Source organism: Phycodurus eques, chromosome 7 (genome assembly GCF_024500275.1).
Source record: "Phycodurus eques isolate BA_2022a chromosome 7, UOR_Pequ_1.1, whole genome shotgun sequence".
Taxonomy (NCBI): domain Eukaryota; kingdom Metazoa; phylum Chordata; class Actinopteri; order Syngnathiformes; family Syngnathidae; genus Phycodurus; species Phycodurus eques.
This window is the reverse complement of record NC_084531.1, coordinates 18,686,773-18,707,651: the sequence shown is the minus strand read 5'-3', so window position 1 is coordinate 18,707,651 and position 20,879 is coordinate 18,686,773. Positions and strand designations below refer to the sequence as shown.

The 20,879-nt window shown below is 39.6% G+C and overlaps 1 protein-coding gene across 1 annotated transcript; it reads right to left on the bottom strand.

Annotated features, from left to right (window-relative positions):
• Positions 1-871: 871 nt before the first annotated feature.
• Positions 872-13,850, bottom strand: ilvbl (ilvB (bacterial acetolactate synthase)-like). Its single transcript, XM_061681712.1, has 14 exons — positions 13,502-13,850; positions 12,879-13,080; positions 11,280-11,407; positions 10,927-11,177; positions 9,267-9,366; positions 9,040-9,137; positions 8,774-8,910; positions 7,913-8,047; positions 7,083-7,197; positions 5,666-5,835; positions 5,515-5,585; positions 5,360-5,431; positions 1,710-1,815; positions 872-1,637 (listed from the first exon to the last, which is right to left on the bottom strand). Exons 1-14 carry the CDS (start codon positions 13,604-13,606, stop codon positions 1,459-1,461), a joined length of 1,869 nt encoding a protein of 622 aa, XP_061537696.1. The 5' UTR covers positions 13,607-13,850; the 3' UTR covers positions 872-1,458.
• Positions 13,851-20,879: the final 7,029 nt, after the last annotated feature.

Genomic DNA, 20,879 nt, shown 5'->3' with positions numbered 1-20,879 from the left:
ACTCCAGTATGTGACGTCAGAGGCGACGATTAGGTGGCCTCGGTGTATCTCTCCAATATATATACGTTAATATAAATGAATATCTCCTCTCGGAAAACTATTGCGTAAACAGCACTCCACACCATTTATCTTTTTAATATAACATGCATGTGCTGTGTGTTGTCGTGAACTAAGCCCGCTAACTATTTTTTTTTTTTTTTGACACTTGGAAAAATAACTACGGTCATTTCAGTCAACGCTTCCTAAAATGGAGTTCACTATATGTTGGTGTTGTATCTCAAGACACCTAGAAAAAGACATTTCCCCCCCGCTGGCATGTTCAAATCTGTGCATTAAGCCTTTGCTAGCATCTTCTGTTGTTTTGACCATAAATCGTCAATCTGTTTTTGCTTTTTTTAATTTTATTTTAGTGCTCATTGTTGAAACCTTGCCAGTAAATATATTGAATAGTTAGGGTTCAGCCAAATCATTCAAAAATATATAAATATTTTTTGCATTATTTGTCAAATCGGAAAAAAGCACAGATTGTCTTAACTATTAACCAGTTCATTAGATAATTATTTTAACAAGTACTTGGATCGATGCTTTGACAAAATCCCTTCATACAGCAGTAAACATTCATTTTCCTCCTATGCAAATCATTTACAATTATACTGCAATACATATGTACCTGTAGACCTTAAAGCAGTGGTGGGCGAGAGCGTTTGAGCTGACCCACTATGCAACTCAAAAAAGACAGAGCCCAGAGGAAGGGCGCTTAAAAATAAATAAATTAAATAATCCCCAAAATACTTAACCCTCAAATACTCACAATACATAATTTCTTTGATCAGTTGCATAATTTCTATTTTATTACATAACATATGGTTCTTGGAGGATCAACGTAAATGGCCCCTGAGACGAAAAAGTTTCGAGCCCCAACCCTGCTGAAAATTATATAATTGGTGAATGTTATTATTATTGAAATATGTTTCAATTTATTCTGCAATATATTATTGTTAATATATTTGAACATACAAAAGACATCATTGAGCTTTCATAAACTTTCAAAAATATTTTTAAAATTCTATTCCTTCAGTCACTGGTGAATATTACAGGCTTTCAAATACAATAAAGGTTCCATGTTAATTTGATAACAGGATTAAAGGCATTCTGGTTGCATTTGATCATCAAGGCAAGCCATTATTTGCAAGATGTGTGTGGTTAACAAACACTTCATATATATTAATGATCAAGTCAAAAGAGGTAAAATCCCTGAAGCAAAACTCATATTTCTAACTTCTTCAGGTGTCCTTATTGAAATGCAACAATTATGATTAGAGCACAAAATGTATCCTAGAAGCAGAACATGTTGAAGTGTATTATTAAGGCTTTTGGATATATTTTCTGCTATACTGTATATAATGATAGTAAGGGAATACATTGGTACATACTTAATATGCTCTTGGCATTTTAGCATTATACAGAGATGGAGCCCTCTCTAAAGTTGGTTTTGCCTATCAGGACATTGAGAAGTGTTGCTTTGCCCATCTGGCTCTGTTTTCGAGCTTCTGAGATGATGTTGCCAAGCTGCTCCTCATCCTCTCGCCTTATAAGGTAGCCCTTACCGCCATACCCATCGGCCACTGTGTGATAATCTGCAAAGAGTGAAGCGAATGGTCAGTGTAATACAGTACCATATGGGAGATCATCATGCTCAAACAATGTACCTGTAAATGCCAGGCCACACGCCACATTGCTACCCAGAATGGGAACCTGTTCTCTGGAGATCTGACTCCAACATGCATCATTTCCCACAACAGCAATAACCGGTGTCTGGAAACAGAAGAGAAACACTAATTAAAAAGAACATCCCCATCGCAGATGGGGGGATGCTTTTATTGTACAAACATTAGCATTTTTTGCATTCCGTGCCATAGCCGTTACACAAGTCCCCAGCTAAGCAAGAACTCAAAGGATTTTTTTAAGGCATGTGTTTTTAGTCTTTCCCCCTGCTTGTTTATGTTTTTTTGTTGTTTGTATGGCTCTGAGAAACTGCCTCAACAAAGGGTGAGAAGAGAAAAAGGAATATACTATAAACCAACTACTTTTTTGTTTTTTTTTTTAAACACAAAAATCCATTTTTATCATCCACCACCACCCTTTGCTTATAGAAAAAAACATGACAATGTCATTATTCAAAACAAGCTTTGCTTTTATTCCCCATTCTGGAATTCTGGATTGCTTAATTACTCCTGATCGCAAACACACTTTGATTGAAACAGATTTTGAGCGTCAACTCCAACAGAAATAATTAAAAAAAAAATACTATTTACAGATACAGTGGATTGCTGCACACTCGGTTTGGCAACTTATCTGCAGATTTTGTTTTCCAATTTTTCACCGACCAAGCACGTCAAACGCCAGAAAATATTATGTCTTGTAAGATTATCCTTAGGTCTGAGGTGTGTTAAGAGTGTATTTGTCCTGATTTTAGGGTCCGAAACAGGTCAAGGCCGACTATTTTAAATACTGAACATTCAATATTTCCGTCCAAAACTCTTCATGTGTGTGGGGGAAGCAGACGGCTTTCGAGTCTGTGAATTGTGACGTGGAACAGAATATAGCGAATCAAGAGCCGCCCTGACAAAGCAAAAGGAAAAGACCAGTCTTTTTTTTTTTTTTTTTTTTTTTTTATAAAAATGGGTTCCTCAGACGGCAATAAGTATTTTCCATAGCAAGTTGTTTTTTCAGGGACATTTTACTAGTTTCCCGGCTCCGGCAGCTTCCAGGAACCCTCTGCAAAGATCAGTGCCTATCTGGAAGTGTTTCTTCCTCTTTGGATTTGTGAGATCACGTGTAATCACGCAAGATTTTGAGAACAGAATACAATAGAACAGAATTTTTGTGAAAGGTGTTCTGTGTTGAGATTATTGGAGCAAACCACATACGATACAAAGAAAACTGTTAAATGCCTGATTTCATATCTTTATGTGTGGAGTCTGTCACAGATTTAAAAAAAAAACTAAAAAAACAATCAGATTTGAAAAATCTTTGTGTGCACTAGGCTTTAGTGGCGGTTCGTCCCTGCTTATTCAATCGTTTTTGGGGTTTAAAATAAAAAATAAGAAATCATGGGCATCAATTATCCATGGATTTCCGCTATTTGTGTATAGTGGGGTCCACTGTAATCCAAAAATAAATGCTTTCTCTTGGAAAAATACCCGCTTTAGTCAAAACGTTCTATGTAAACACAATCCGAATAAATTAACATTTTAAATGTTCAACTATTTAACAAAATCAAATGAACCAGCCAACTGAATGGCTCGGCTTGTCTGGATGTAAGAGTATGAGTAATGCCGTGTGCTCTCATGCTTTATCTTTTCATGGAGAGTACAGGTGAGTCAGGCGACCTTGATAATGTTTACAGCTTGGAAGCACATATCTCAGCTCAAAAGTTTCCAACATACTGAAAAATTACTGCTTTTGCAATGTATAAAGGGGCACCATGTCTTTGGCAATGTTCAGCACAATTCACTCTGAGCTTCTTCTTGTTATTCACAAAACGATTAAAAATAATTTGTGTCATGTCTTTTTCGAAGCAAGAATTAAAGTTGCTAGTCACTTTTTTTTTTTTTTTTTTTTAGTTATGAAGTGAGTAGGTCAGGAAATTTGTTAAACATAGTGACCAAATCACTGTGTTTGGCACACTGACTGCTTTTGTAAACTAGCTCCTTTCTGTTTAAAGCCATGTCGCTCGTATAACGCACAGGTGTCATGGCCTGGGGGCCACATCTGGCCCACCACATCATTTTACGTAGCCCGCAAAGGAAAATCATGTGTGTCAAATTCCATGATTTCTGCTAAAATCTGTACCAAAACATCAACTTGTCCTAGGTAAAAAACAATTAGGTTGAGATATTTTAAGCATGTTGTCTTGTTTTTTTTTAACCAAATCCCTCTTTACAGTAACTCGAATACCAGTAGTTGGACAAACTACTATGCTTGACATCGGATTTCAAAACTAGTTTTCGATCACTAGTGACGACATGTTGTGTATGTGTAATACTATGATGAGGCGATGAAACCTTTATATGGTTTCATGACAGCCCTCTGAGGGAAACCAAAACTACAATGTGGCCCTTGACAAAACTGAGTTTGACATCCCTGGTTTGAGCAATGCTCTTCAGTTTGGACCCGCTTTGTAATACTTAAGCCACTAAAAAACAGACACGCAAACACCAAAGGCATGAAAAAGGTGACAGACCAAAAACAAAACAAAAAAACATTGTAGGGGTTTCTGGGGGGATCCCCGGGCCCCCGCAGAGAATTTGGGGGATTTTAACATAAATTAAATACATTAATCTGGAAGACTTCAAACAGAAAAAACATTTATTTACACTGCTCAAGTACATGTTGATGTACAAATTGAAGATTAAAATTAAATTTGCCTTTTTTGTTTTGGCCTCCAACTTGAGCATGGCCCATCTCCACCTGCACCTGATGCATGCTTCAAGTTGTGCCACATGAATAGCATCTACCTCTTTAAGCACTCTCATTCTGGAAAAGAATTGACTAAAATCATGGTCTGTTTCACATAATTTTTCACCATTACCAACTTCAAAAGCTAATCCCAAATGCATCCTTTTTGGCCATTTCTGAATTTGAAGTTAATTCATTCTGTGTTGTGACATAATCCCTAACATCGGTCCGTCGCTTAATACATTTAACATTAACATCCGTAAACTAATTAGATAATTGTAGGCGCGTTTCCTAATTAATACAAGATGTACTAGCGGATCAGATGCAGCGGCGTAAGTGTTTGTTCTGGTGTTGTCAACTCCTGTGACTCCAAAGCAGGTCCCGAGTGAACAGGCGGAACCTGATTTGCATGTATGAAAAACAAATCGATTAAAAAAAATTGTCCTGAAAAACTCTAATTAAACAAGAAAGCATATTGTCCAGCTGTACAAAGGACAATGCCTGAAACGTGAAGTAAGCAGACGCACATTCAAAGAAATAAGACTAGCGGCATCACAATACTTTTGTTTAGGGTGACCATGCCTTTCGTCACTTATTGACAAAGTTAAAGCACAGTATTTTGTTGATTATACATTTTACAGTGGTTACATTTTTCTTACACTCATGACAGTTGAGACCGTTAAATTTACTACCTCAAATATTGCCTGTACAATACTGTTAATAAAGGTTTTGATGATGCCAACATTTTAACCGTGGAACAGATCATTTTTATTTTCTATGTGAAAATGTACAGTATTTTGAAATATGACAACGATTGACCTCAGAGGTTCCACTGTATTTTAATATGTATTATAATATCCTAGATTTCTTATAACAGTATCAATGATAATGTATGTACCTTCTGACGAGTGAACGTGTCGAATTCAGCAACAGTGTATCCTAGGGAACCGTCACCATAGACAATCCACACCTAAAAGGCACAGGTCATATTTCATTCACGACACGTCACAAGCAGATGGATTCCTTTCATAAAAGCCTGCGTCAGCACAGCACCTCTGATTCAGGCCGGCACAGTTTTGCACCGAGTGCAAATCCTCCTCCCACTCCCAGCGTCCCAAAGGCCCCTGCAGAGAATCAGTATTTACAAAATTTACATCTCATCTAAATTGCAATCCCAGATGACTTTTTCATGTCATGTGAGAACCTGGATCGAGCCAACGTAGTGGTCCGCGCGGCCTCATGATGTAAGCAGCACTTCCTACAAAATCACCGCCGTCTGCTACAATGATACTGTCTTCTGACATCTGCTCGTCCAACATGTGAAGAACTTTCAAGGGGTTCAGGTGATGCTCTGTCTTCTCATTGGCTTTTGCCCTGAAGATTAAAAAGACCAAAATTAGCTTCGCTTAATTTAACATTTGCTTGCTCATCAACATTCTGTATAGCTGGATGGCTTATATCACAAAAAAGGCCAGTTTCCCCTTCAAAGTGTTAAGTTTCAAAAACACAAAGGATAGTTATTAGATGTTTTTAGTATCAGATATGTAACAAAGAAAAATAGCTGTCATTACTGTATGTTTTATGTTTCATAATGTATAAAAGGACTCATCCAGTATGTAGTACATGCATAATAAAACATGTTTCGTCGTTGGTTTAGATGAAGAGTGATGACAGTACATGAAGAACACAGAGATGCACTGTTTTTTCACGTTGTAACATGAACTTATCACATTTTTTCAAGATGTGATGCTTTCACATTATAACGTGAAATTGTCACGTTATTTCAGGATATGATATTTTCACATTAAAACAAGATAAGCAATGTTAGAAAATGGCTTGTTCATACGAGTGAATTAAATTCTACTCTATGCTTAACTTGAGACATGGTGAGATTCTACATTTATTGAGCACTGTGGATGAGATTGTTATCAGTATACGTACTCTAAGTAGGATTTTGCAGGGCGGTGGTGGGGGGGGGGGGGGGGGGGGTTGTACTGAAAAAAATATTTATACTTATTATTAATAATAATATTAGATTATGACGTTTTCTGGTGTGAAGTGAAAACTCAAACTTACTGGAGCACTTTAATATGAAAATCAACCGTAGCTGTAAGAAAGTGCTGTACATAACAAATATCGAACTTAAAACACAAAACTCATATCTTGATTTCAGTTCACATTATACCATGAATTACGGGATACTTTTCACGTAATAACCTGATACAAATACAAAATTATATTTTACATAGCAGCGGCACGGTGGTGGCCCACTGGTTAGCATATCTGTCTCACAGTTCTGAGGATGCGATGTCCGGCCTCCCCTGTGTGGAGTTTTCATGTTCTCCCCGTGCCTGAGTGGGTTTTCTCTGGGTACTCCAGTCTCCTCCCACATCCCAAAAATATGCATGGTAGGTTAATTGAAGACTGAATTTGCCCGTAGGTGTGAATGTGAGTGGGAATGGTTCATATGTGCCCTGCGATTGGCTGGCGACCAGTTCAGGGTATCCCCAGCCTCTCGCCCAGAGTCAGCTGGGATAGGCTCGAGCACGCCTGTGACCCTAGTGAGGATAAGCGGTTTTGAAAATGGATGGATGGATGGATATTTTACAAAGCTTCCTCACCTATTTATGTTTTCTTTGGTCACATCTCCTGCTTTGAGGCTTTGAGGCCATTCTTCTGGACAGCGATGGCCCTTTAAGCCTTTGGAAAGCCGTACGAGAAATGTACCAGCGTCACCTATAATAGACAAACATTTTAGATATTAACTGTCTAAATTAAGGTGTTCTTCCTATAAGGTAACCCCCCCCTCAAAGAGCATATACCAGTAACATAAGGAGTTAAAGCAACATACAGCATACAGTGGAACCCTTGAAGTCATCCAATTATGAAATTGATGAAGATTTTCTGAAACAATAAACCCTGAATGTCACACAAAATGTTTTGTAATGCTAATATAGACATAGGTACCAGTGATGGCAAAGAGGGACAACAACCCTGGAACCTGAATTGAAACTTATTGTGAGATAGCAGTAGTGTAGGACCCAACATCTGTCCTGACTGCTCAGTATGAAAATCAAAACAAACCTAAAAAGAAAGTTTTGATACAGAACAGTCAAGAACGTTAAATATGTTGATCCATTTTTAACAACCGCACTTGCCTCCTATTATAACTAAACTTCTTTTTATATTTGTATGAGCTTGAAGCATGTGAAAATGCTAAAAATGCCTGGTATAGTTATGAAAGGTTCTAGGATGGCAGTTTGACCCAGAAATGTATTTGAATGTTAATTACTGATTTTAAAATATGAACAAATTAAAGGTTGCCCAAAGACCCGGAATGGATTCGGTCTAACATCAGAGGTACCACTTTACATTACATAATTCTGTATATTTTTGGGTTATTGAGGCAAGAAACAAAATGCTAGTGACAAAAAAGGAGGAATGAACACACCTTGAATTGCTACAGTTGGTTTCCAGAACATATCAGAATTTTTGAGCAGCTGCGTCCTGTCTCTGTTGACAGCGATGATCTTGCTACGTCTGTTTAGAACTTTGCCGTAGCTCAAACGGAAGTCGCACACTGTGCCTGCCAAAACAATTAAAACTATTAATGGCTTTTCGAAACACTGAACCTCTTTAATGTTTTTCATACTGAGGATTGATTGCTGAATTAACAAAATAAGTTGCCTGCGGCTAGCTTTAACATGGCAGGTAACATCACTTTTCAAGATAACAAGGTGAGCATAAACTTGTCCGCCGAGATTTATCATCAGGTTGTACAGTAAATATCAAGGTCCAGATAGGCTGACAGGCATTTGTGGAATAAATCTTGCAATATTTCACAGATTAAACAATTATAGAGATACACACACTGCATCAACTTCAGTTACACAAATACTCACCATGATGTTTCTCAACCAATAGACTCAGAGGCTGCTTTGAAATTAAGTTAAATTATTCATAAACTGGTAAAATGTAGAGTAAAGTATTATATGAGGGGTGAAAATTACACAAGGAAGGGGGAAAGACTTATTGCCAAAACATCAGACCATTCTCATTAGCTACACATTTGGAGCAAGGGCTGTGTTTATAGTGAGAAAGAGTTTGAAATAGATACAGACATGGAACAGAAAAAAAACATGAAAATAGCATTAAAAAAATTAAAATCTCTTCACACCTCTTCCAGTCTTTTGCCACTTTGTATCATTTCCTCATGCAACCCAAAAAAATAAAAAATAAAAATAAAAAATTTGAGTTAAGATTTTGCACGAAAAAAAGGCTATGAAACATTACTTCTACTGTAAAAACTGACCTGCGAGGACTACCACATCGGCCTCCTTCAGAGCATCACGTCTGTTTTGTCTAATGTGGATTGGGCTGTCTTTACCCAGCATGCCTCGGGACATGCCCCCAAGGAAGCAAGGGATGCCCAACTCCTCCAAAGCACTCCTGTAATGCCATCAAACTTATTAGATTGGATGATACATCTAATTTACTTTCATAGACTGAACCTGCCAAACAACAGTGAAGAACAAAGAGCATTAAACAAGAGAATACTTTGGCTTTACACGGTTTTACCTGATCTCATCAACTGGTGTTGGTGGTAGTGTGGCTTGGCTTCCAAGCAGGATAATAGGTTTATTGGCTCGACTCACCAGTTCAATACACTTTTGTACCTAATGTGTGTTGCCAAAAAACAAAAAAACAAACAAACCAAAAAAAGGTATGAAACAGGTTTAATGGTTGACAAACAATGCCACAAGAAAAGGAAAATACCCACAAAGCTACGTCAAGTGTCGACGTACCTGATTGTCTGTGGCTTGCGGGATGTGAATAGGAAGAGGTGAAATGTCTCGCCTCTCCCAGGCACCAGCAAAAATGTTCATGAGATGGTTGTTAAGGTACCTAGCAAGAACATATACATATACATACTATTCAATTGATTTGTATATATACACAGTCAATTACATAAATATTGGCACATTGTCACAATTCTCCTCTTTTTGGCTCTAAACACTACTAAAATGGATTTGAAATGAAGAGAACAAGATATGCTTTAACTTCTGGCAGATCTTCAGCTTTACTTTGAGGGTATTTACATCCAAATCAGGTGAACAGTGTAGTAAAACTGTTATATATACAAACTTTTGTAACAGTTTGTATATACGCCTCCCACTTTTTAAAAAGACCCAAACTAATGGGACAAATTAACAAAATCTAAATCAAACTTCCCTTTTTAATACTTGGTTGCAAATCCTTAGTAGTTGATTACAGCCTGAAGTCTGGAATGCTTAAATATCACCAGACGCTGAATTTCATTCCTGTTGATGCTCTGCCAGGGTTCTACTGCAACTGCCTATCACTTACAGTGGGAAGAAAAAGTATGGTAAACCATTGGAATTTCTTAAATTTCTACATAAATTGCTCATAAAATGTGGTCTCATCTTTATCTACAAACCCCAATTCCAATAAAGTTGGGACCTTGTGTAAAATGTAAATAAAACAGAATACAATGATTTGCAAATCCCTTTCAATTTATAATCAATTGAACACTACCATTTAATGTTCAAACTGATGAATACAAATATTGACTCATATTGAATTTGATGTGTGCAACATGTTCCAAAAAACCTGGGATAGGAACAGAAGTCAGAGAAAGTTGAGAAATGCTTAAAAAACCCATGTTAATAACATGCCACAGATGAACAGGTTAATTGGAAACAGTTGAGTGTCATGATTGGTTATAAAAGGAGGATCCCCGAAAGGCTCAGTTGTTCACAAGGAAGGATGGGGAGAGGTTCACCACTTTGTGAACAACTGCATGAGCAAATAGTTCAACAGTTTAAGAACAGCGTTTCTCAGCATACAATTGCAAGGAATTGAGGGAAGTCGGCACGGTGTACGACTGGTTAGCACATCTGCCTCACAGTTCTGGGGACTGGGGTTCAAATCCCAGCTCCAGCAGCCCGAGACCCTAGTGAGGATAAGCGGTAAAAGAAAATGGATGGATGGATCATCTACGGAAATAATATCATCAAAAGATTCAGAGAATCTAGAGAATTCTCCGCACGTAAGCAGCAAGGCCGAAAACCAACACTGAATGCCCGTGACCTCCGATCCCTCAGGCGGCACTGCATTAAAAACCGGCATCAAGATCAAGGATATTGCCATGTGGGCACTTCAGAAAACCCTTGTCAGTTAACACAGTTTGTCGCGAAATCTACAAATGGAAGTTAAAACTACCATGCAAAGTGAAAGTCAACAACACCCAGAAACCCCGGCAGCTTCTCTGGGCCCAAGCTCATCTGAGATGGGCTGGCGCAAAGTGGAAAAGTGTGCTGTGGTTTGATAAGTCCACATTTCAAATTATTTTTTGGGATATCATGAACGTCAGGAGTGGTGAGTGTATACGTGCACGCCACTCACAAATGTTACTTTTTTCCATAATGTGTGAAAAACACATACCATGAGACAATTTTGCCCATCAGACCTTTGGGAGGGGTTTTAACAGCAAACTCTCTGGACACCAGATGGAAAGGGTAAAGAGTGTCGATGGGGAATTCGATGAAAACGGGCCCGGGGGTTCCAGACTGGGCGACAGCCAGCGCCTTTCTCAAAACAGGCACGATTTCTCGGACTGTTCGGATGGAGGCACAGAACTTACACAGAGGCTTGAACAGAGACATTTGGTCAATGTCTTGCAGCGCTCCTCTGCCCTGGACCCACAACAATAAATGACAGGAAAACATTGGTTGTGACATTAAAGCAACATTATTTACACTCATTACATTTTGCCACAATGTAGTATTTGACTGTACCTGAAGTAGTGTACCAGCAGCCCCTCCCAAGAGCAACAACGGTGATTCCGCCATTTGAGCGTTCTTTACTGCTGTCACGGTGTTAGTGAGACCTGGGCCAGCTGTCACTGCAGCTACACCAACGGTACCTAATACAAAGACAGTCAGTATCAGGACACAACATTAGGTACACCTACATCTACACTGTCCAAGACGAGAAAAGCTAAACGTTACATTATCGGAGGCACATATTTACTCATGTACTACTGTCGGTTACAGTGATGGCTTTAAAAAAATGTGATAAAAAGTGATTTTATTGAAAATTACAAATTAATATAACAGCATGTTTATTGTTGTGGTTTTTTACTGTGGTGCAAAACTGCACATCATAATGAGAGGCACTTTTATTATTTTGCCAATATTATGTAGCAAAAACAACTAGAAACATTAATATTCAATGAATTTTACTTTAGTTATATGTATTTAACAATCTCTAATTTCATATATTAATTACCGTAATTACTTGTGTATAATGCTTCATAAACTCTACAACTTTCAAATGTCTAAGAAAAATAAAACATTCTAAAGAAGGGAGATAAAAGTAAACAACTGAGAAAATGTGGTTGTTAGTCACAACTTGCAGCATAAGCCATGGACTGCTGAGAAAATACGGCACAACAGAGACAATACCAAGAACTAGAGGTGGATATACCTTCAAAATTGACGAAGAGCCGAAAATAAATGTTTTGGTAAAGAGGCCGACAGCAACATTCAAGGAGCTGTGGGAATTTCTGGCAAGTACTGGCTGTTTGGTACATGAGACAACACGCCCATCTTCTTCATGTCTGGGTTATAGAGTAACGTCGCAAGATGCTAGCTTTATCTTAACAAGTAAAAAACACTTCATATCTCCCTAACAGATGTAGGGGAAAATGTGTTTAAAAATGCTCTGATGATACCAAGGTTGAACTTTCTGGCCATAATTACAAAACAAATGTTTGGTGCAAACACAACACTGCACTCACCAAACACTCACACTCACCAAAAGAACACCATAGAGTCATGCTCACAAATATTGGCACCTCATAATATTTTTACCTATAGTGAACCATAGAGGTGTCAGCATCATGCTTTGGGGCTGCTTTTCATCAACTGGAACTGGGGCCTTGGTCAGGGTGGAGGGAATTATGAACTGTTCCAAATAGCAGTCAATAGCAGCCACAAAATCTTCAGGCTTCTGCTAGAAAGCAGAAACTGTTAAGAAAAGCCTATGAGAACAGCTGGACTTCATTTGGGGCTAATTGGAGGCATAACATGAGTTTGAAATGGATTATTCATTCTCAACACAGCCACATCCCCAGTTATAAGAGGGTGTGCAAACTGTGCAACCGCATTATCTCAGTTGTTTTTTTCCCCCCCAAGGAAACTTTTTTTTTTTTTTTTTTTTTTTCTCAATTGAGTGGTACCGGTTATAGGTCATATTTATGGTGGATTTTTTTTTTTTATATGATTTAGCTTGATCTCATATTTTATACCACAAAAATATATATATACCACCGCATTTGAACAAGCACGTGTTGTCTTATTACAGCCACTGTATATTTTGTGATATAAGTGCACCTGAAAGCCGCGCCACGGCATCAGCAGCAAAGACGGCCGTGGCCTCGTGCCTGGTGTCCACGATCCGGATTCCCACTTTCTCACAGGCCACCAGGATGGGCGAGATGTGTCCACCAACGAGAGTGAAGACATATTTGATCCCGTGGGCACGCAGGACCTCTGCCACGCTTTCACCGCCATGTCGAGGGCTGTTCGTCTCAGTCTGCGGGATGTCAATAAAGGACGGGAGATTTGAAAATCTGGGTAAACTGGCATGAAGTGATTTACAACAAATAGATCTATAAACAAGTGACTTCCCAACTAGTTCACTGTGAAACAGCATTTTTTTAAAACACAATAGCCACATTGTGGAGGCGCACAGTGAGTGATGCACTTTGAGCAATGCCTCAACAGCCAGGGTGTGATGTTGACCTTTGTTCTAGAAAGGCATACAAAGTGTAAGATGACATGTTCGTCTGCACTCGATCTTATCTTCTCTCACATTTTGAAGGAAATGATAGTTGGGATGATGACGATGTGGGATGATTTACTTCACTTAAATCAAATTAGCGTTCAACACTCCAGCTGTGTAGTATACAGACGACTAGACAGAAATACTGTAATTGTAGCTCATGAACGCTCACCTTGTGGAAAAACTGATACAGCATTCCAAATTGGTAGGCAGCAAACACAAGTCCGCCTAAAGCAAAACATGCAGAACATCCGAGAATGGCCACAAACGACTCCATGCTAAGAAGAAAGAGATAAAGGGGAGATCCGGAAAAACGGAATTAAGTTATTTTCACAAACAAAACATTGAAGTCCAAAATCTCATCAATGCGGGCTAGGCTAAGTTGCTCAGGAGCCGATGCAAACAAGAGCTACACGGTGAAGGTCGTGGCATTCTAGTGCATTCACTGTCGAGTTAGCGAATACGACATTACTTAGGGGGGGAAAGGTTAAGAAAGTGCAGTCGATTCTTATGTTGACAGTGACACATCCATTCATATTTAGATGACACGCTAGCCAGACGTGCAAAGTTGAGCATTCGCTTTCAAAATAAATTGATCTTAATTGATAAAATAAAATATTATACATTAAAACCAACTAATATCAATCGAATTTAAATTAAATAAATTAAATATAAGCATTATTTACTTTATGTCTAAGTTTTTCATCTAGTCCAATCACATAGAAAACGATTGCATTTTATTTTGACGGAAAGAAAAACATTTTCCGGTTAGTGGTATGAAACGCCTCTTTTAAAATGCGTGCCGCGGGCGACGCTAAATTTGTGGAGGCAAAGTGTCAGCACATGCCATGTTTGTAAACGCCACGAAAACTCTTAGAGATTAGAATGAGAAATATATATACCCCAACCCCAATTCCAATGAAGTGGCATGCCTCAACTTTCTCAGTCTTTTTTTGCCACCTGTCCCAGCTTTTTTGGAACGTGTTGCAGCCATAAAATTCTCAGTTAATGATTATTTACTAAAAATAAAGTTTATCAGTTTGAACATTAAATATCTTGTCTTTGTAGCGTATTCAATGAAATATAAGTTGAATATGATTTGCAAATCATTGTATTCTGTTTTGATTTATGTTTAACACCACGTCCCAACTTCATTGGAATTGAGGTTGTAAATAGCTTGTTTATTTACATTCTTCACGAGGATTGCTTTCCAGCAGTGACAAGTAAGGCTTTCCTCTCCAAGGGATAATAGGTGGGGACAGCCATATAAAGTCATTATAGCAGACTTAATTGACTGGTCAGTTAATTCGTCAAAGATTTGGCTGTGTGTATGAAAGAAATGAATACAATGGTATATTAGCTGTCTTTCGATCAAAATATAGTTTAATGCATTTGTTTAGACAGGTGAGTTTGGTTGCATTAAGTGACCTACATTTAGAAATAACCACTATGTAGGAGGTGACTACAGTTTTTGTATTGTAGATGAGATAATATCCTGCAGGTGGAAGTGTTGTACTGCATTTTAATTTTGATGAGTCGTTCTAGGGCTGGGATGGGGAGCTCTTTTTCTGTCATTTCAGCTTTTATTCGTGCTCTGAAGAGCCATTATTATTTCATATTATGAATATCCCTGGGTAAACATTTGTTTTTGTTTTTTTTAAATCACAGTTTCCTTGAGATAATCCTTTTGATATTGTTTCTATAAATATATATATATATATATATGCATGAGGGCGGAACAGTGGACGACTGGTTTGCACATTGCCTCACAATTATGAGGACCCAGGTTCAAATCCGACCCCGCCCGTGTGGAGTTTGCATGCTCTCCCCATGCCTGTGTGGGTTTTCTCCGGGTACTCCGGTTTCTTCCCACATCCCCAAAACATGCATGGTAGGCTAATTGAAGACTATGTGAGTGTGAATGGTTGTTTGTTTATATGTGCCCTGTGATTGCCTAGTGACCAGTTCAGGGTGTACCCTGGCTCTCACCCAAAGATGGTTGGGATGGGCTCCAGCACGCCTGCGACCCTAGTGAGGATAAGCAGTATGGAAAATGGATGGATAGATACTTACATGACAAATACATTCAACTGCATATGGCCCACAGGCAGCAGTTTCCCCACCCCTGCTGTATGGCGCATTGAATGAATGTCATTGTTGTCAATAAACATAAAAAGCCAAATTTTATTATTATTATTATTATTATCATCATTATTATAAGTACAGAGTTCATTATATTTTATTGAGCATATCCAGTTCAGAATCAGCCAATAAATTGTTTTAATACTATAAAACTACTGCTTGTGTAATTTGCAGGTCTGGATAAATAAATGTATTTCTTTCGACGACTAATTAAAACGGATTTATAGAGCTACATATTTACCTGCCTAACGGTAAAATAATGGATGGATCTTTATCCAAGCAGGGAAAAAAATAATATTCTAACATAATAAACAAATATATACCATTGTACTACTATTTAAATTTTCACTTTTTATATAATCATTCATTTTTAAAGTCTTTTTACAAACTTTCAGTTGTACAATTTATCTAGCGGTATGATATAGTTGTCATGGAAACAAATTTCCTGTAAAATGCAGACACCTCTTAAAATTACATGAATTACTGTCTCGTGTCTTGTGACGGTTCCAAGCCAAGTGTTGCTAAGCATCGCCAAACAACATGAGCCCGACACACATTTTTACGTATTCTACAAAAGACGACAGGGTTTGGTAAGACATGCATGGAGGGCATTACACATCACACAAACGAACCTTCACTGATATGCGCATGAAAGTCACTGATGATTTGTTAGACTTTTCATGAGGTATTACGGGGAACGATAATTGCATCTGACAGGCGTATCTCCCTGAAAGGATGCATTCATTAGATATTGTAATCAAAATAGATTCACACTGATAATGGGGTAAATGTTGGAGGTAGGTATTTTTGGACGTGCTTACCTTGAGGGGAAGCGAGTTCCAGGTCATGTTTATTTGATCATCATCACAACAGATATTCATAGGACATGCAATGAGGCATGAAACCTTTATTTTGTGATATTTATGCTTGTGGTGCTAAGATAATATATATTAGATCTTTATGACAAAAAGGGGAACACTATTGTGACATGCTTTCATGTATTACTTTCAGACGAGTAGACTTTCAACTTTTGCCCATCTCCGACTGCATCTCTGGAGCTAAGCCACAGTGATCTTTGGGTTCTTCTTTACCTCTCTCACCAAGGCTCTTTTCCCCCAGTTGCTCAGTTTGGCCGGACGGCCAGCTCTAGGAAGGGTTCTGATCATCCCAAACGTCTTCCATTTCAGGATTATGGAAGCCACTGTGCTCTTAGGAACCTTAAGTGCAGCAGAATTTTTTTTGTAACCTTGGCCAGATCTGTGCCTTGCCACAATTCTGTCACTGAGCTCTTCAGGCAGTTCCTTTGACCTCATGATTCTCATTTACTCTGACATGCACTGTGAGCTGTAAGCTCTTATATAGACAGGTGTGTCGCTTTCCTAATCAAGTCCAATCAGTATAAACACAGCTGGACTCCAATGAAGGTGTAGAACCATCTCAAGGATGATCAGAAGAAATGGACAGCACCCGAGTTAAATATATGAGTGTCACACCAAAGGGTCTGAATACTTATGGCTGTGTGATATTTCTGTTTTTTTTTCTTTTTTAATAAATCAGCTAAACTTTCAACAATTATGTTTTTTTCTGTGAATATGGGGTGCTGTGTATACATTAATGAGGAAAAACAATGAACTTAAATTATTTTTAACAAATGGCTGCAATATAACAGTGAAAAATGTAAGGGGGTCTGAAAATATTCTGTACCCACTGTATATGGAATCCAAGTCTAGCACGTTTCAAATACGGCTTCTTTGCACAAACTGCATACATTGCATGACCATGGCAAGCAATCAAATGCACCATGCACAATTGAATCGGTCAATTTGCATCCACCCAGCAGACATTTCCACTCCATGAGTGCCATGCGCCATTGAACAAACTCTGATTTCCATTTCAAAGTGTTTTTTTTTTTTTTTTTTTTTTTTTGAAAAGGCAGCTGCACTGAGGCTATAGCGACAGCCAAGAACAAATGCCAAGCCTTAATATGTGTCTTATATTCAATGGCTTGTACAGCCTTGGTACTCCAAGGGTGACCCAATTATCGCAGTTCAAGTGCTGAACGAAGCTAATTTGAAGGGGTCAAACACACACCTTCTTTTAAGGGTTTAAAAAAAAACACACAGTTCCTTGATTTCAAAACTATTGTTTTTTCCATAGGAAATCATGTAAAGTGAGTTAATTTGTTCCAGGCTCATATACTGTCACCATAATAAAACTGCGATTAACTGTGCAGGCAATGTCTTAATTGGCATTTGAGGATTCTTAAGTCTTAACTGTCGTACACATTTAAAGAGAAGTTAACCAGAGGAAAAAAAGAAAAGTCAAACTTCACCCCATTTGAATAAGCCTGAGATAGCGAGATAGAAACATGCTATTTATGTTAGTATCTGCCTGGTACAATTAATTTGTGCGCGTAATTTCTATTATATAATAATGGATGCATCCATTTTCTATATTGCTGTTCTATTCAGGGTTGCGGGGAGCTGTAGCCTGCTGTATTTTTATCTGATGCAGAGCTGATAGGAAGTGTGGCTGAGGCGAAAGGGGGGTCAGAGGAGACAGCAAGGGCATTTTGAGTCACAATGCCTGATGTTATCCTTTCAGGCATAAATGTTTAGGGGCATCACAAAGATGCTGTGGCTGACCTCAGAGAAGAAGGGAGCGCTGAGTCTCAAAAGGAGGCATTGTCTGATAAACAATGCAGTGTGCACGCACAAAGTCAGGTGAACAATCTCCGCAGGATGTTGGCAGGGGAAGAATTGTCTTTTCAACATGTGACAAGAGTAACCCAGTGTCAGCCATCGACTGGTCCAAAGATGACTCGCTTTTAGGCTTTGAAAACTGGCACAAAATAATCCATAATTTCATGTTTGGTTTCCTCCTTCCAACCATTGTTTTACATTGATAGTGAGATTGTTCTGTAATGCAAATCTGACCGATAATTAGCAGAATCTTCGAGCAAAACATCCCTTTGGTGAGAATTTACATGACAGTATTAGTGACACTACCATTTTTTTTTCACAAGTTATGCAAATTAACGTTAAGGGATTTGCATATTCTGTGCACAGTCAACACTTAGAGTCCGATCCCTGTGTGCAGGAGAAGATTATACAGTATACTGCTTGATATGGAAGTTCCAGGTGCTAAGTGGAGATGTGTAGAGTCCCTCAAAGACAAGTAAAGAGGAATGCGTGGGAGTGAGTTGTCTCTCCAAGCAATAATCTCTCTATAACACACCAAGGTAAAGCAAAGGAATTACGGCGGAACAAACGTTTCCCATGGGAAATAATGGAAATTGAATTAATCTGTTCCAGGCTCAAACTGTCACCATCATAAAACTTTTATTAACTGCACATGCAATTTTAGTAGCTAAATGTTTAACATTCTTAACCATTATACACCTGTTGATTGTTTAGCCCTATGTTGATAAGGACTCTACTGGAAGTAGTTGAATTAATTTCTACATTTGTACTTCATCCCACTTGTTTTTTATTATGTAACTCAAATTGTCCATCCATCCATCCATTTTCTTTCGCTTATCCGAGGTCGGGTCACGGGGCCGGTAGCTTTAGCAGGGAAGCCCAGACTTCCCTCTCCCCAGCCACTTCATCCAGCTCCTCCGGGGAGATCCTGAGGCATTCCCAGGCCAGCTGGGAGACATAGACTCTCCAGCGTGTCCCCGAACACCTCACTAGGGAGGCTTCCAGGAGGTATCATAATCAGATGCCCCAGCCACCTCATATGGCTCCTCTCAATGTGGAGGAGCAGCGGCTCTACTCTGAGCTTCTCCCGGATGACCGAGCTTCTCATCCTATCGCTAAGGGAGAGCCGGGACACCCTGCGGAGGAAACTCATTTCGACCATAGGTGAGCGTAGGAACGTAGATCGGCTGGCAAATTGAGAGCTGCGCCTTCCGTCTTCCTGCGCCTTCCGTCTCAGCTCCTTCTTCACCAAAACAGACCGATGCAAAGTCCACATCACTGCAGGCGTTGCACCGATCCGCCTGTCAATCTCTTGTTCCATTCTTCCCTCAGTCGTGAACAAGACCCCAAGAAACTTCTCCACTTGGGGCAGGATCTCATCCCAGACCTGGAGAGGGCTCGCCACCCTTTTCCGACTGAGGACCATGGTCTCAGATTTTGAGGTGCTGATTTTCATCCCAGCCGCTTCACACTCAGCTACGAACCGCTCCAGTGAGAGTTGGAGATCACGGCATGATGAAGCCAACAGAACCACACCATCTGCAAAAAGCAGAGATGCAAGTATGAGGCTACCAAACCGGACCCCCTCCACGCCTCGGCAGCGCCTAGAAATTCTGTCCATAAAAGTAATGAACAGAATCGGTGACAAAGGACAGCCTTGGCAGAGTCCAACCCTCACTGAAAAAGAGTCTGTCTTACTGTCAGCAATGCGGACCAAACTCTGACATCGGTCATACAGGGACCGAACAGCCCATATCAGGGGGTTCGGCACCCCATGCTCTCCAAGCACCCCCCACAGGACTCTCCGAGGGACACGGTCGAACGCCTTCTCCAAGTCCACAAAACGCATGTAGACTGGTTGGGCAAACTCCCATGCACCCTTGAGGGCCCTGCCGAAGGTGTACAGCTGGTCCACTGTTCCACGGCCAGGACAAAAACCACACTGCTCCTCCTGAATCTGAGGTTCGACTTCCCGACGGACCCTCCTCTCCAGCACCCCTGAATAGACCTTACCAGGGAGTGTGAGGAGTGGGATCCCCCTGTAGTTGGAACACAGCCTCCGGTCCCCTTTCTTAAATCGTCCATCCATCCAACGACCATTTGCACTCACATTCACACCTACGGGCAATTTAGAGTCTTCAATTAACCTACCATGCATGTTTTTGGGATGTGGGAGGAAACCGGAGTGCCCGGAGAAAACCCACGCGGGCATGGGGAGAACATGCAAACTCCACACGGGCGGGGCCGGGGATTGACCCCGGACCTCAGAACTGTGAGGCAGACGCCCTAACCAGTCGTCCACCGTGCCGCCCTTCTTAAATCAAATTCTATGTATTAATAATAAATATTGAATACAGAATGTGCAGGTGATAACCGCCAGCGACTTAATTATGTCTCCTGACCTCATGTATCTATCCCCAGCCCCGATCATTCATGTGCGCGCCCCCTCCACAGCAGTGCCGACCAGTGGGATGATTTAAAAAAAAATCTATAAATAATAAAATCAGAATTATAATTACACTTTACACCGATCTGATCGGCTTGGTCTGTATCGGCCCATATTTAACATTTTATGTTGAATTACATTTATGTTGACGGCTTTAATGTCATAATTCGCCGATCCGATCAATGACGTCATTGATTGGATTCACAAAAGACATTAACTCAGCGTCGCAGGCCACATATAAACAAATGACCATTCACGTT

What these genes read in the sequence shown, in the direction of transcription:
- ilvbl (XM_061681712.1), bottom strand. Translation starts at nt 13,606, where the DNA reads ATGGAGTCGTTTGTGGCCATTCTCGGATGTTCTGCATGTTTTGCTTTA. An exon ending in ATGGGCAAAATTGTCTCATG is followed by an intron (nt 9,367 to 10,926) that starts GTATGTGTTTTT and finishes TGTTCTTGCTAG; the next exon opens with GTACCTTAACAACCATCTCA. An exon ending in TGTGCCGGCCTGAATCAGAG is followed by an intron (nt 5,432 to 5,514) that starts GTGCTGTGCTGA and finishes TGTGCCTTTTAG; the next exon opens with GTGTGGATTGTCTATGGTGA.